At 32.3% G+C, this 15594-nt stretch overlaps 1 protein-coding gene across 1 annotated transcript in view; it reads right to left on the bottom strand.

Moving 5' to 3' along the window:
• Positions 1-15594, bottom strand: part of MIPEP (mitochondrial intermediate peptidase) — a 159565-nt gene that overhangs the window by 34365 nt on the left and 109606 nt on the right. Inside the window, exons 17-18 of the mRNA XM_003764462.3 lie at positions 4297-4418; positions 1320-1393 (exon numbers count right to left, since the gene is read on the bottom strand). Coding sequence (XP_003764510.3) covers positions 1320-1393; positions 4297-4418 — 196 coding nt within the window. The remainder of the gene's footprint in view (positions 1-1319; positions 1394-4296; positions 4419-15594) is intronic.

Raw genomic sequence — 15594 nt, 5'->3', positions numbered from 1 at the left:
TTTTCTGGTTATATTATTATAAAAATAGTTAATTTAAAGTCAAAGCAGGCATTATAGTATGCCATAAGAAGTTTTAATTATGTTCTAAATTTCCATTGAGGAAATGGCATAATTTAGTATTGAGGGACTTTTGACAAGTATATAAGATTCAAGTTTTTGCTATAAAAATATATTGCAAACAAGAGCTTTTTTGTTTAACAAGCACAGTATGAACTACTGTATTTTAAATCACCATATTTAGAATTGTATGTATATTTTGTTTGCTTCACAGTAAGATATGGAACACAACTGTTTCCAAAGAACTAAAAAAGGTTATCACAGAGAGGCCAAAGGAGAAGGATATGGAGGGTATGAGCATGCTCTACCATATTATCAATGGGAAACTCTGAAAAACAGTAATAAAAGATGTCATAAAGAAAATATATGATGGAAAGAGAAAATGTGCTGGTCCTGTAAAGTGAGAGAAAGGGATAGCAGAGAATAGCCCGAGGGATGGTAAGTGCTCTTACTCATATCCTTGAAGTAAGATCAGTAGGAAGCCAGGAAAATCCAACATATTTGAAGGCCCAGTACCAAACTTCGGAGAAGATACAAAATAAAGTGACACAGAAGCAGGCATAGATAAGTTACATCAATGTTGATTAGATTACAGATCCATTCAAATATTTGTGTCTTGAGCATGTATATTTTGAAATATGCATATTTTATAAAAATACAATTATTTCCTATTGAAATGTCAATAAAATTAAGGGAAAAAATTTGAGTCTTTTCTAGCATCTAAATGAATCCTACTAACATTATTTACTTTACAAGTCTAATATGCCTCTTTCAATCTAAGAAAGAAAAAAAATTTAATTAAGTTTTTATGGCCTAATGTCTGAATATAAAGAACAAAGTACCTAGAAAAATCATTAATACCTTTGAGAAAAGAGATATTCATGATGGTGGTACAAGATCGGTTGCAAATATTTTATAAAAATCACCCTCAATGAAGTACTACTTATAAACTTCTAATTTTAAAAAAAGAATCATAATATCTTGCTTGGACTTTAGATAAAATCTAATACAAGTAATAAAACCCAACTCTTTTGACTAATGAGTCTGTTTTCTTTTTTGTATGCTAAAGCCCTTCCACAATTTCAATCATGCATAGACTCTATTGATGTCAAATAGCTCTGAAATCTTGCTGAAGTGAAAGATTTGACCTAAGAATAGGTTAAAAGCTTTTAGTTCTATAAAATCGCAAGTGATGTCTTGCCAAAATGTATAAACTATTTTAAAAAGGAAAAGATCAAGGAAATGAAACAATCTTGTTTTACCTTGAACCATGAGTATAGGCTCTTTGCCACCACCATGCGCCAGCATCTCCCTGCGATAGCGCTCCCCCATAGCCCTGGAGGAACAGACAGATAAGATTACAGCCACCTGCATTTGCAACCTGTTCAGTTTCCAGTCATAGCTGCCTCAAGTTTCCCAAATGAATTGACAATAATATATCAGTAATATATATTTTGAGAAACCTTGAGAATGCCTTCATTCCTTTCCTTTTCTAAAAATCCAATTCAGATTTTCAATTACATCAAAATAAATCAATTCAGATGCAATATTAAAAATTATTTTATCTGCTATGCAGTATCTTTTAAAACAGTAGCCATTTAATTACTCTATCAATGTAGATTACAATCCCTCAGTATCTTAATAGATCTTTTATGATTTATTATGACCAAAAAATCCACTTGCTGGCAGCTAATCTTCTTGTAATGAACCTTCCTGAAACTGGGTACACTGGTCCTTGAATAACAGAAATAAGACAACTAAGTAGGTGTTCAGAAACCTTTCTTGCCTGGTGACATCTGGAGGTGCTTCTGTTCTGTTCTAACCTTTTAGAATACAGGGTCCCACCTACACTATAACAACAATGAAGAATGAGCCATCAAAAGGAAGAATACAGTATCACAAAATAATATAATAGATTAAATTATTTTGCTTCTTATCTTTTGTAGTCAAATTATGACTTCAAATGCTTTGAAAATAACAAATCGAGACAAGCAAAACATCTAGTTGCAGTCTGCAAAGGAGATTACAGAAAATAAACATCTTGATGCCAAATCATGAACACATTTTAACATTATGTTGAATCAGGTTCACGTAAAGCATTAAAAAAGTTTTGATTATTTAACCTGAATAAAAGGTAATAGTATGTGGAAGAAAATACAATCTTGAGTTGCAGTAAGTTCTCAGAAAAAAATCTGGTATAATGAAACAGATTTTTAAATTAGGAATCAGGATTTTCAGATCTGCCATAATTAACCCTGGTGTTTCTTAGAGCCTAAATTTTCTTACTTGTAAATGAGAGAAAATGGATCATACCCCTTGCCTCCCTTGCCTACATGAAAAGTTGAGAGAATTAAGATAACTAAAACAAAAAATGTTTTGAAAAACTGTAAAGCACTACCCTCATTTCCTGTTCTTCCTAACTCTCCTTCGATTAAGGAATCATGAAAATAAGTTACTGTAGATGATCAGAAAATTCCTCTGGAAAGGAATACTTAACAGACAGTTTATTAAGCATCTATTTATGAGTCAGATACTTGTAAGGAAACGAGGACAAAAAGCAAATTATTCCTGCACTAAAGAAGTTTATATTCTAGAGAGGTAGGCAACACACATACATATAGATTTATGCAAAATATACACAAAATATAAACAAAGCAGCTGAGTGATTTAGCTGAATCTAGAAAGGCCTTATGGAGAAGCCAGTATTTGAACTGAGTTTTGAAAGAAACTGAAAATATCACAAATGTTAGCTGGTTATGATACTAGATCCTAACTGCTATGGTGGCTACTTTCTCTTCAGATGCAAATTTAAGACTGTTTAGAGGGGGACCTTAAAAATGGGTCTACTAGTCATAAGCAATTCATATCCAGTCTCAGATATTGAGTAGCTATGTGACCCTGGGTAAGTCATTTAAATTGTCTGCCTTACTTTCCTCAACTACAATATAAGGATATTAGTGGTACTTACCTCACAGGAAGGATCAAATGAAATAATATTTGTAAAACACTTAGCCCAGTACAAAATAAATAATAATAATAGCATCTACTTCCTAGGTTTTTGTGAGGTCTGAGATAATATCTGTAAAATGCTTGAAAGTATTAAATACTACATAAATACTATCTAGTCTTATTATCCCCATTTTACTGATGAGGATGCTAATGCTATAAACTATTAAGTGACTTGGTCATGATCATCCAGTTAGTAAAGGCCAGAAATGGGATTCATAACCAGGCCTCTTGACCTCCAGTTCAATGCTCTATGAGTTAACCATATATAGATATTTGGGTTACCATTATCCATTATCATCAATTACATCTTAACAGCAAATTGTAGAAAAGATACAGAGTGAGGGCAGTATATCATTCATAAAGAATATTTGGAAGGAACTGTGCTGAAACTCTTTGTTTTGCACTACAAAGAGTCACTGCAATTTAATTTCTTAAGTAGGAATTTCTCATTTTTCTATAATTACCAGAGAATAAGGTAAGTTAATTTTCCTTAGAAATGAAGTTTATGTGTGGAAAAGCAAAATTCCTTCCTTAAGAATTTACTATGGGGGCAGCTAGGTGGCACAGTGAATAGAGCACCAGCCTTGAAGTCAGGAGGACCTGAGTTCAAATCTGAACTCAGGCATTTAACACTTCCTAGCTATGACCCTTGGCAAGTCACTTAACCCCAATCCCCTCAGCAAAATAAATGAATAAATAAATGAAAATAAAAGAAAAGAATTTATTGTGAAGGAAATCAGTATATGGAATATGATTTAACCTTTAGTAGATGCCTTTGAGTCATTAGTATGATCAACTACCATACTATGCCGTGATTCCAAAATGCAGCAATTCTTTAAGGACTATTAAAGTATAAGAAAGTTAGTGGTTGTTACATATATTGAATGACCCAGAAAACTCCAGGGCTTATTAATAAAGATTTGTTTTCACTTTTTTGTTGTTCTTCTATCTCTTTCATGTGCTGTTATCTGTCATTTTGCTTTGCTGCCAGTGTGTACTAATATTTCTCATCAGCTATCAGATTTTATACAATAATGATCTAAGTTCTTTAAGTCATTCTACCTTTTAAATGCCATAAATTGCATGGGAATTGTAATATTTGTCAGTAAGAAAGCTCCCCTCCTAACTCTGGGACTTAATTTTTTATGACCTTTGTTGACCCAAGTGCTATCTTCAGAGAAGAAGGATCTTCTATAAGTGAGGATATTGACACGATGTATTTTTTCTTACCTGCTAAATGGGTCATGAACAAAACATTCTTTCCAAACCATGGAAGCTACTGCCCTAGACATGAGGTAAGAATAGTACTTGGCACCATATCCTACAAGGTGACTGAATCTCAGCTGCCAGGCCTGCAATGGAGAGAAGAAAAACAATAGTATATTTGAGATGTATTTTAAAACATGGTTGCATTTAAATAAAAACCTCAAATAAATGTTGCTACTCTAAATTGTAAACTGGAGGGAAAAGTCAATCACTATATTTACTATTTTTAACATTTTATGTTCTAAGGGATATTTTTGTACATCATGTAAATACAGAATTTGCTCTTTAACAGATTTTTTTTATTCCTAAACATTCACTGTTAAATCTTTTTTGACTAAGTGAAACTCAAGGCTTTATATGATTCTGAAAAATGCTATTTCATGACTATTTATATAGAATAGATGAAGTACCTACATTCCTTATTTTAACTTCCTATAACAATGATAAAATATTTATCTTAACAAACTCTCAATATTTAATATTTACCTCAAGTCATTTCTCAAATGGTTTAATTCTTATTCTAATACTTCCTCTGTTTTTGTCATAATTAAGTTAAAAATACAGCATTTCTGTATTTCTTAATATTTAAGAGAAAGTAAGAGAAACATCAGAGTTACTACAAATATATATAAAAAAGTGGTAATCAGGATTGAAATTTTCTAGAAAGGGTCAAATTCTAAACTCCTAAGATAATGGTAAAAACTCTTCTTTGTCAACAGAAAGAAAGTAAAGAATGCTTTATAATTCTCAAATTTATTCACTTCAGCTTCCTAATCAGATGCTAGAGGGACTGAAACTAATTAGTTCTCACCAGCAATAAAGAATTTTGGGAGAGTAATATGGTGTCATTGGGACATCACTGGACTTAAGTCATATGACATATGTTTGGTTTGGTAGTCTTGGCTTTGCCACCTATAAGTCATGACTATGTTGACACTTTTCTGAACCTCATGTTTAATGGAGATAATGACACTCATGGCGGTACTCATATCAAAGGATTTTGTAAAGAGAGTACTTTACAGGTGAGGCATTACAATTTATTGATTAAGAAGTATAGTCAGGTAAAGACAGCATCAACAATTTGGGGAAATATGAGTAGGCATTCATAGAAAACTGATGGCCAGGTTGGAATGAACAGTTACCAAAAATGACAAGTTTTAAAAACACTGCTATTCTTCTAATAATGCTACCTTACCTCAGGACATTTTCTTTCAAAATTCAATCCCAAATTTGAGTGCCTGCAATTTCTGAACACTATTATTAGTGCTGTCCTTCAAAGCCTAGCCAAACAAATCTAACCTCAGTCTTGTTATATAGTATCCTTAAAAATAAAGCATTGAATAGTCTTTTAAAAACTTAATAGTCATCATGATTCCCCTAAGCTCTTCTCTAGATTAAACATTTCCAATTCCATCAATGAACTGTTATGAGTTAAAGGTCTTTCCCATTCCTAGTTAACTTCCTCTAGATATTGTCTTGCTTTATCTTTACTAAAATGTGATACTTAGAATGGAACACAAAATAAATCCTAGATAATGAAAACATAATTCTTAGCAATAATCCTCAAGAGTAAAAAACAATATTCTTGAAAGAGGATGGTACTGTCATCTAAGAGAGCCTTGCTTCATTCCAGAATAAGAGAAGGATTATGGATGAATAGCCCATATTCTTTGCTGGTGTCTACACAATATTTAGAGGAGGGCTTCCAGATAATCCCTTATGACACATGTACATGAAGTCTTGGATGGCCAAATATTGGATAACAATTCAACATAATAAGATGGCATGAATAGGCAACATTCTATAGAATTGGAATAATTTTTGCATTGACCCTCAAAGCATAAGAGTTGGAAGAATACAATAACAACTAGGAGATTCACTCATCAAATTAACAAAGATAATAAAAATAACATGGTTATGGTTTTAAAACAGTGAAGCATAGAACTAACGATAGCTTCAAAGTTTTTGAAAATCAATATGGAACTAATAAAGGATCACAAAAATAAATATAACCTTTGACTCAAAAGTTTTTGCACAAGGAGCTAGGATTAAACAAATCCTTCAGTCAATAATAAGTCTATATATATATATATAAAATCCAGCAACATTAATTGAAATACAAAAGGCTGAAACCAAGTTTTCAATGCTTGTGGAATGGTTGGAAAATTATGGTATGTAATAGAATATCATTATGCCTCAAACATGTAGAATCATGTACAATAATTTTCTTTTTGATTTTAATGTTCATTATTTTTTCCTTTCATTTGTTTTTGTTTCTATATTTCAATATTTATAGTATATTTCAAAATAAGTTTCAATAAGTTTATTTTTTTTAATTCAAAGTTTGAGTACTACATATGATCACTTTTTCCCATTTAAAAATTAATAGCCTTTTATTTTAAAAATAAATACAAAGATAGTTTTCAACATTCACTCTTGCAAAACCTTGTGTTCTAAATTTTTCTCCCTCCTTTCCCCCACCCCATTTCCTAGATAACAAGGAGTTCAAAATAGATTAAACATATGCAATTCTAAACACATTTCCACATTTAAAGTTAATTATTTTTGATTAAAAAGGGAATTACTTATTAAGAATGTATATTTTATATAAAAAAGTATTCTATTTGACAATTCTCCCACTAAAAGCTATTCTTTTTCTAAACATAAAAAGCTGGAAATACCAACATTCTAATTTATTTAATAGCAGGAATCCTCTTCAAGTATAACAATATAAGCCTATTCCCTATAACAATGTAACATGAAAAGTAGAAATATAAAAATAAAAGCATAACTAAGACACATTCATGAATTTTTCAGCATGCAAAGAAAACCTCTCTCCTCTCTGTTTTATACCTAATACTTTACCTGGATTTTCTGAAAAAGAACCAATCACTTCTTTTGTATTTTTGCCAAGGAACTCTTGTTTTTTGACTTATAAATAGTAAAGTGATATAAAACCACAGATAATCTTCATAAAGAATACTATAAGTTACATCAATAGATCATTTCTAACAAATGAAGAATCACTTTGCAAAGTGATGGAGCAAAACTCAGAACTTATAGCTCAGCATTCCCTTATTTTACAGTCTTAGCCAGAATCTTGTACCAAGTGTTTGAGTTTGGTCATTTGCCTTGGTTTAGAGAAATGGATTGCAACTAAGTATGTATCAGACAAAGCCCAAGATATAGTTCAATGTGGTGCTGAAAGGTAATGGATATGTAAGAGTTAACATAATTAAATCCACCAAATATATCTTGAGCCATGGCATACTTTTTTATTTATAATTAAACTACAGGTGGCAACACATAATATATGGGTAACAGGAGCAGTAACTTATATGTATCTGTAAGTTTAAAGTTAAGCAAGTCCTTTCCTCATAATCTTGTGAAATAGAAAAAGGGGAGAGAGGATGAATCAGTGTCTACTATGTGCCAGGCATTGTGCTAAGCACTTTACAAATTATTTTATTATTTTATCTTCAAATAATTATTTTATCCTCATATCAATCCCATGAGGTAAGTGCTATTATTATCCCCATTTTATACTTGAGGAAAATGAGATAATTAGAAGTTAAATAATTTGCCCAGGGTCACACAACTACAAAGATCACATATGAATTCAGGTATTTCTGATTCCAGGCCTAATGCTGTATATACTGGGCCATTGGCTGCCTTAGTTCATAAGGAAATTATTATCATCACCATTTTACAGAGGAGATAGGAGTAGGAGGAGAACCTCTAAACACTGGTATAGTCCAAAGGACTTTTAACCCTGAATTTAAAATTCAATTCTGTCTCACTTAAATCCAATTCTCATGCAAGTCAAGACATAGTCTTATTATAACAGGTCTTTTTTGGAACCAAGAGCAAACAACCCTGAACCCAATAACTTAGAAAATGATATTAGAAAAATTAGAAAACTAATTTAAAATTAGTTCTTTTGATGTACTAAAATTATACTGTATCAATTATTATCTAAAATCTATGGACCACTGGCAAATTTATAACATGGGATATTTAGTTGGGAGTTTGATAACATTTTTTGAACTGGCATATGACTTACAATTCTTGCTAAATTTCTCAGTAAAGAATTAACTAATCTGTTACTTGTATTTTGGATTGTCTTTGGTATTATAACATACTACTTGTATTCAGGGCTCTTTCCTTCAACTTTTTTCCTTGGTAATCTGCCAAAACTAGTTTGGCTGCCTCTGAAGCACAAGTGTGGGGAGTTTTAATTTGTTTGGTTTTGAGCTAAATATCATTTTATTTTGTCTTGACAGCTAGCCCACTTTAAGAGTTGCATTTGGTTTGTGCTATGAAATTTCAAAGTGACTTAGATTCATAAGCCTATAGCTAAGGTGCCAAATAAAGCAATAAATGGGACCTTTTCAGAATTGCAGTAAGACTTTTTGTAAGATTTTATGTAATGCTGAGATAGATCCATTTTCTGAATTGTCAGTACAGTTACCTTCTCCTAAGAATCTATCAATCTGTGACATAGTACAGCAGAATGCACACTGTTGTGCCTCAGGGCTTAATTATATTTGGATTTTGTATTACATACCTTTCCACATATCTAAACATGTGATAAATGAATTATATTCATATTATGCCATTACTTAGAGGATTTGAAATATATTTATAGTGAATGAAAGCTTAAAAGTCTACTGTTCTTCAAATAAGGCTCTCTAAAATAAGACCAACAAAAGTAATATAATTGTCATTAAGCCTTTCTGGACTTCATCTGAAAAATGGGGTTAAGAATAATTGTAATACTTACTCATGGAATTGTGGTAAGGATCAAATGAGATAATGTACTTTAAGTACTTTATTACCAACCCATAAAGTACTATGACTGTCAATGAGCAGCATATCTTGCAGCATAGAAAGAACTAGTTTCAAATATTGCCCAACACATACTGTCTGGTTCAGGCCTAGGGAAAGAATCTCTAACGACTCCAAATAACTCTAAGACTATGTTACAGACATCTGCACCCATAGACAAAAGTGCTCACTGGGAACTCCCTACGCTGATGGAACAACAATGTGAATGAGACTCATTAGAAATACGTGAAAGGTTATTTAGTTCAAATACCAACACTGAATCTCAAATTCCCTCATCATTATCTTACATAACTATCAAATGTAACTTTGGGACTAATGGCTGAAGATATTGGCTTGCCTTGAGAGTGATATTTGATATGTGCAAAAAAAAAAAAAAAAAAAAAAAAATCTTCAAGATGACTCAGCTTCACAATCCTTACTGAAGCAGTAACAAGATTTAACAGTATACTCCCAATAGTGAGTTCCTGCTGAAGCCTCTCTTTGGGTGAGAAGAGAGGTTGTATTAGGCCTGCCAACCTTCATACCCCTCCTAGCTGGGCTTGTGAATTTACAGACTTCTCTTAGTCAGATGGAACCAGCAAAAGCAATATAACTGTCAGTAAAACATTGCTATTCTCACCTTTGATCCTCTATACTAAATTCTTTTGTCATCTCTATAATTATTCACAATTTTAATGGCTATGGATAGCATGGTAATAGTGGAAAGTGAAATAAACTAGGAATTAGAAGGCAGAATGAGTTTAAGCTCTACCATTAACTTGCTATGAGAAATTTAAGTAAATTACTTCTCTTAGTTGCAGTTTCTTCATCTAATAACAAGGGAGTTGGACTCTAGATCTGTTTCCAAGATTCTACATTGTCTCAATTCCTAGCAATATTTTCAGAAGCCATGGTTGACTTACAAACTTCTTGAGCTCAGAAATTATATTTATCTCCTTTCTAAATTCCATAATATCTCTACTTTCATACAGAAAACCCTCACTAAAAATTACTGAATTGTTGGTTCACTATTTGTCATAAAAAGTTCCTAGTGTAATACTCAGAGTATATAGTACTTTTACTAAATAGATAGCAGTACTTTTTATAGCACACATGATATAAAAACTAAGTCTGCTCTGATACTGGACAACAGACTTTTTGTCTATTTAAAAAGTATTCTGGTTTGACTGATACATTTTTATAAGTCTTTGATTATCAGTATAACATTGGATAACAGATATGCTGCTATGGCTATTTTTAGCCTGCTAATTTGGGCTATATGCAGGGTTTGCCTACAGCATGTTGATATATGATTATAGGCTTCTTCAACTACCAAAACTGTAAGTGGACAATGGGCTTTGTTGTGCAAGCTCATAAAATTCCACTTGTTGATAACTGTGCCTGTGATAATTGGTGTAACTAACTATTAAGACAGCAGAGCAGGAAGTAGTAAGTATCTCATCTAGTTTTTATGGCTAAGTCTCCAACTTTTTTTTTTTTTTTAAATACCCTCTGGTTAGTATAATTTGTTCATTCATTAAACAAGTTGATATTAAGTACCACTCTGGCAAAGTAACATGCTTTGCAGTGGAAGAAGTACAAAGATAATTAAAAGTCATCATTTCCATGAAGATTATTACAATTCAGCATTAAAAATGTGATATATAAATAAATGTGTAACTAATATGAAATAAACACCATAAAACAGATTATAATGTGTAAAAGATGAATATTGAAAATAAGAGGAGGGAGAGATAAATTAGAAAAAATACAACAGAAATGAGAAAAAAATCTGTTTTTTTTGAAACCAGTCTTTTGAAAAGACTGACAAAGATTTAATAAACCCTTTGCCAAACTCATTAAAAAGGATATAAAATCAAATCAACAAAATAGAAATTGAACAGGAGGAAATCACAACAAAACCAAAAGAAATGATTTTACATAATCTAATCTCAAAACCAGAAATAAAATTAGCTGCAAAGCAAGAATTTTCAACTTGTAGTTCAAATTAGTTTGGAAGGGGGTGTCCATGAACTTGGATTGAAAAAAATATATTTTCATCTACACAACTGAAATATAGCAGTTTCTTTGATTATGAGTATAGACAATAAATATTATTCTGACAAGGCTTCATCGGACAGCCAAAGGGGCACACTATACAAAAATTGTTCAGAATTACTGTTGCCCAGTATCATTCATGAATATCATTCAGATACCAGAATTTTAAACAAAATCTTGGCCAAAAAACTATGATTACTTATTCACAAAATCATTTGTTATGGCTAAATGGAATTCACAGCACAGATGAAAGTATAGTTCAATTTTTCTAATGTTGAACTATAATCATTACAAACAAAAAATTCTTAAGAGATATAGAAAAAAGCCTAAGATACATGCTTTTGGCTAAAATAGCTACCTGAATGAAGACAAACTACCCAGCTACCACATACCTACTTCAAAAAAAGCACAAGAAAAAAAAACAAAAACTGAATAATGAACAAGAAATCCAATGAGAAACTTTAGTAAGTGACTTCTTATACCTCAAATCTACATAAGAGATCAGGAGATGAAAGCAAAAGAAAAGGGAGTCCTCCAGCAAAACCAGTGCCAGTTCAGGGGAACCTGTCAGTATGATCACAAATGGCCAGGATATATATCTAGCCTTCATGACTCTGTGTATAGAGGGCACAAGAACATAGGGATCCTGTGGAAAAGTTTTTTAGTATTTTCAGGAAGCCCTAGGATTGGGACCATGGAAATAAGAGAGAATAATGTCAGTAAACTTAATTAAAGTCCTCAAAACAGAGTTGACTAGACCCAAAGCTGAGCTCTCACAACATTCTGTTCTGAGACACCAGAGAAGGCTTTGAAAAACTAGCCCTCTGAAACTTATAGGATACAGGAGGATCTAACTCTTTACTCCTGAATGTAATATGGTTTGGGGATTGATTTGGGGGAAAAGCCTCAAGGGATATGGGATTTTTACCCCACTGCTAAGCCTAGAGTGACCTTTAGCAAGCTGGACTTCAGCAAAGCTGCCACCCTTCTCTCCCTCTTACCAGGTAGAAGTAAATTTAGTAACATAGTAATCCAGACTAAGACCAATTAGGCCCACCTATCCTAACCAAAAGCAAAGTAGGAGACAGCCTGGTTCTGACACAAAGTTCCACTTTAGGAGGAGAAAACAAGCTAAAATATATCAAAAATGACTGCAAGAAAGAGAAGAAGGGGTGACATAAGCAGGATTAAGAGAACAATTTATACAATAACAAATCCACAGAAATTAATATCTTTCAAAAACCTAATCTGATCAATGCAATGAACAACTCTGATTCCAGACAGAAAAGAATACGACCCCATTTATTTCCTGAAAGTGTCAAGTGATGCTAATAAGCATTTATTAAATACCTACTATGTTCCAGGAGGTATACTAAGTGCTAGAGATACAGAGAGGAAAAATAAAAGTCTTTGCTCGCAAAGAACTCAGTCAAATGGGGGAGATACTGTGCAAACAACTATGCACAAGTTTTATTCAATATACATGTTACAAACAAGATTTATTCAATATAAATTCGAGTTAATCTTAGAGAAAACACTCTAGCATTAAGGGACACCAGGAAAGGTTTCTTATAGAGGGTAGACTTTTTAGGGGATCTGAAGGAAGCCAGAATGAAAATGAGGAGAGTGAGCATTTCAGGCACAAAGGATAGTCCATGAAAATGCACAGTTGGAAGATGAAGGTTCCTGTTCAAAGAACAGTAAATTAGTCAGTGTGACTTTTCATAGAGGGGGGGGGGGGGGAATAAGGCAGAACTTGAGAAGAAAGGGAGGAAGGGCTTAATGGGATGAAGAGCTTTAAAAGCCAAAGGATTTAATATATGACCTTGAAGGTAATATGTAGTCACTGAAATTTACTGAATAGGGGAGGGGCATTATCAGAATTGCAATTTAGAAGATCACTTTGATAGCTGAGTGGAGAATGACCTGGAGTAGGGAGGGACTTGAGCCAGGGAAATCAACCAAAGAGCACTAGGCAATACTCCAAGTCTGAGATGATAAAGATCTACATTAGGATAGTGGAGAGATGTTTACATTTACAGCTTTTATAAGAGATGTTACAAAGATAGAATCAACAGGAATTGGCAACTGACTGGATATGAAAAGAGAGAGTGAAGAGTCAAGGATAATATCAAAGTTTCAAAGGACCAGGTGACCAGAAGGATAGGAGTAACCTCAACAGTAATAGTTAATGAACTAATTATGCAGAATGAGACAAAAATTTTTGCTATAGCCAATGTGAGATTTGTTTTGCTTCACTATGCATACTTCTCACGGGGCTTTCACTTACTTTGGTTCTTTTTTTTTTTTTTCCAGTGTGGAATACTGGAAATTGAGAAAGGAGGCTTGAATACATATATAGTTGGGAATAGAAATATAATATTAAAAAAAAAAAAAAAAAGAACTTTGAAAGACTAAAGAATGCCTCTAGAGGACCTATGATGAATTAGGTTTACAAATGTGACAGTATAAAAAGAGAAACTCTTTGGGGGGGCCACTGTGTGGATTCATTTTAACTATGTTCATTTGTCACAAGATCCTATCCCCCCACCTCCCTTAATTTTTAATTGGGGTGGCTTAGTCAATAAATATTTAGTAAATACTTTCTATACACCAAGAATTTTACTAACCCCGGGAGATACAAAAAGAGACAAAAAACAATCCCTGTCTTCAAGAAGCTCATAATTTAATGAGAAAAATAATGAACAAATAAAAATGTAGAAGCAAGATATACACAAGATAAATAGAAAATAATAATAAGAATTAAGAGGAACAGTGCTGCAAAAAATAAATAAATTCATTAAAAACCCAGGGCCATTGCAACATTTTTTTAAAAAAGGGATTGGATTAAAAATAGTGACACAAAAATTGGAGGGAAAAAAAAGCCACTGTAACAGTTTTTAAAATGAAGAGAAGAAAACGGAAAATAATTCAGAGGACAACATAGACAAAATAAGACTGTTCTAAAGATAATAGGTTGAGTCTATTATATAATTTTTAAAAAGTAAGGTGAATGAAATGAACATTTACGGTTTTACATAGAATTTCTTTGGTGTTCTGTTGAAACATGGAAATGCTTTTTTTTTAATGTTCATTTGGGATTTGTTGTTATTTGTTTGTTTCTATGGGTAGCTAACTGGTAGAGTAATGGATTCAGCCTTGGGCCTGCAGTTCAGAAGATCAATTCAGCCCCAGACTTGTACTAGCTGTGTGATCCTGGACAACTGACAATGTCTCCTTGTCTTAGTTTCCTATTTGTATTGTAGAGATAATAAAAACAAGGTTTCTGTGAAGTTCAGAAAAGATAATAATTGTGAAGTACTTAGCACAGTGCCTGATTTATAGTAGATGTTATATAAATATTAGCTATAATGAGGAGAAAAAAGAGGGAGAAAAGAAGATATTTTTGCTACTGTGTCTTTCCATAGTACTGCTAAGTAAGGTCCCTATGCTTAGATAACATATATTGAACAAAAGATTCTACTAAAATTTCACTTTTAAAAAAATCGATAGATACTAAACAAATTTTAATGGTGAATTCAGAAACTTGATTTTTAGTTATGAACACTACTACCTTGGCAAAAATTTAAAATGCTACTTGGAAAATCTATTAAGAGAGAATTTACTTCTCATGCAAAATATCCTTGGCTACAGCTGTATTGTGTTTCTGTGTTCTCGGTTTGAAAAATACATCTTGATTTCAAATAACTCAATTTATAAAACATTTTCCTGCAGCATAACTGTGTTTATATTTAACACTTATAGTTGTCTTATTTAATCATAACTATGTCTGTTCAAATATAGCAACATAAGCAAGAAATTAATTATTTTTAGTCTTTTTTTTTTTTTTTTTTTGATCACAGCTTTCAGGTGTGATCAAATTCTTTAAATATCTCTCCTTAATCTATTTTCCAGATCATTTTTCCTAGTGAGGTATTTTACATTTTCTTCTTTATCTTCATTCTTTTTAGTTTGACTGATTTTTGATATCTTGTAGAGACATTAACTTCCACATACCCAATTCTAGTTTTTAATGTATTATTTTCTACAGTTAGCATTTGTACCTCCTTTTTATTTGGCTAATTCTATTTCAAAAGGTGTTGCTTTCTTCAGTAAATCTATGACCTTTTCCCAAGCTTTTTACTCTTTCTTGCATATTTCTTATTTCTTTTCTCAATTTTTCTTCTATGTCTCATATTTAAGATTCTTTTTAAGCTTTTCCAAGAAGGTTCTTTGGGCTTCAGACCAGTCCATGTTCCCTTTTGAGGTTTCACATGTAGACATTTCGCCTTGTTCTGAATTAGCATTTTAATCTTCCTTGTCACCATACTAGTTTTCTATGGTCAAAGTTCTTTTTTGTTTTTTGCTCATTTTTGT

This window comes from Sarcophilus harrisii, chromosome 3, assembly GCF_902635505.1.
Source record: "Sarcophilus harrisii chromosome 3, mSarHar1.11, whole genome shotgun sequence".
NCBI lineage: Eukaryota > Metazoa > Chordata > Mammalia > Dasyuromorphia > Dasyuridae > Sarcophilus > Sarcophilus harrisii.
This window is presented reverse-complemented; position numbering and strand designations above follow the sequence as displayed.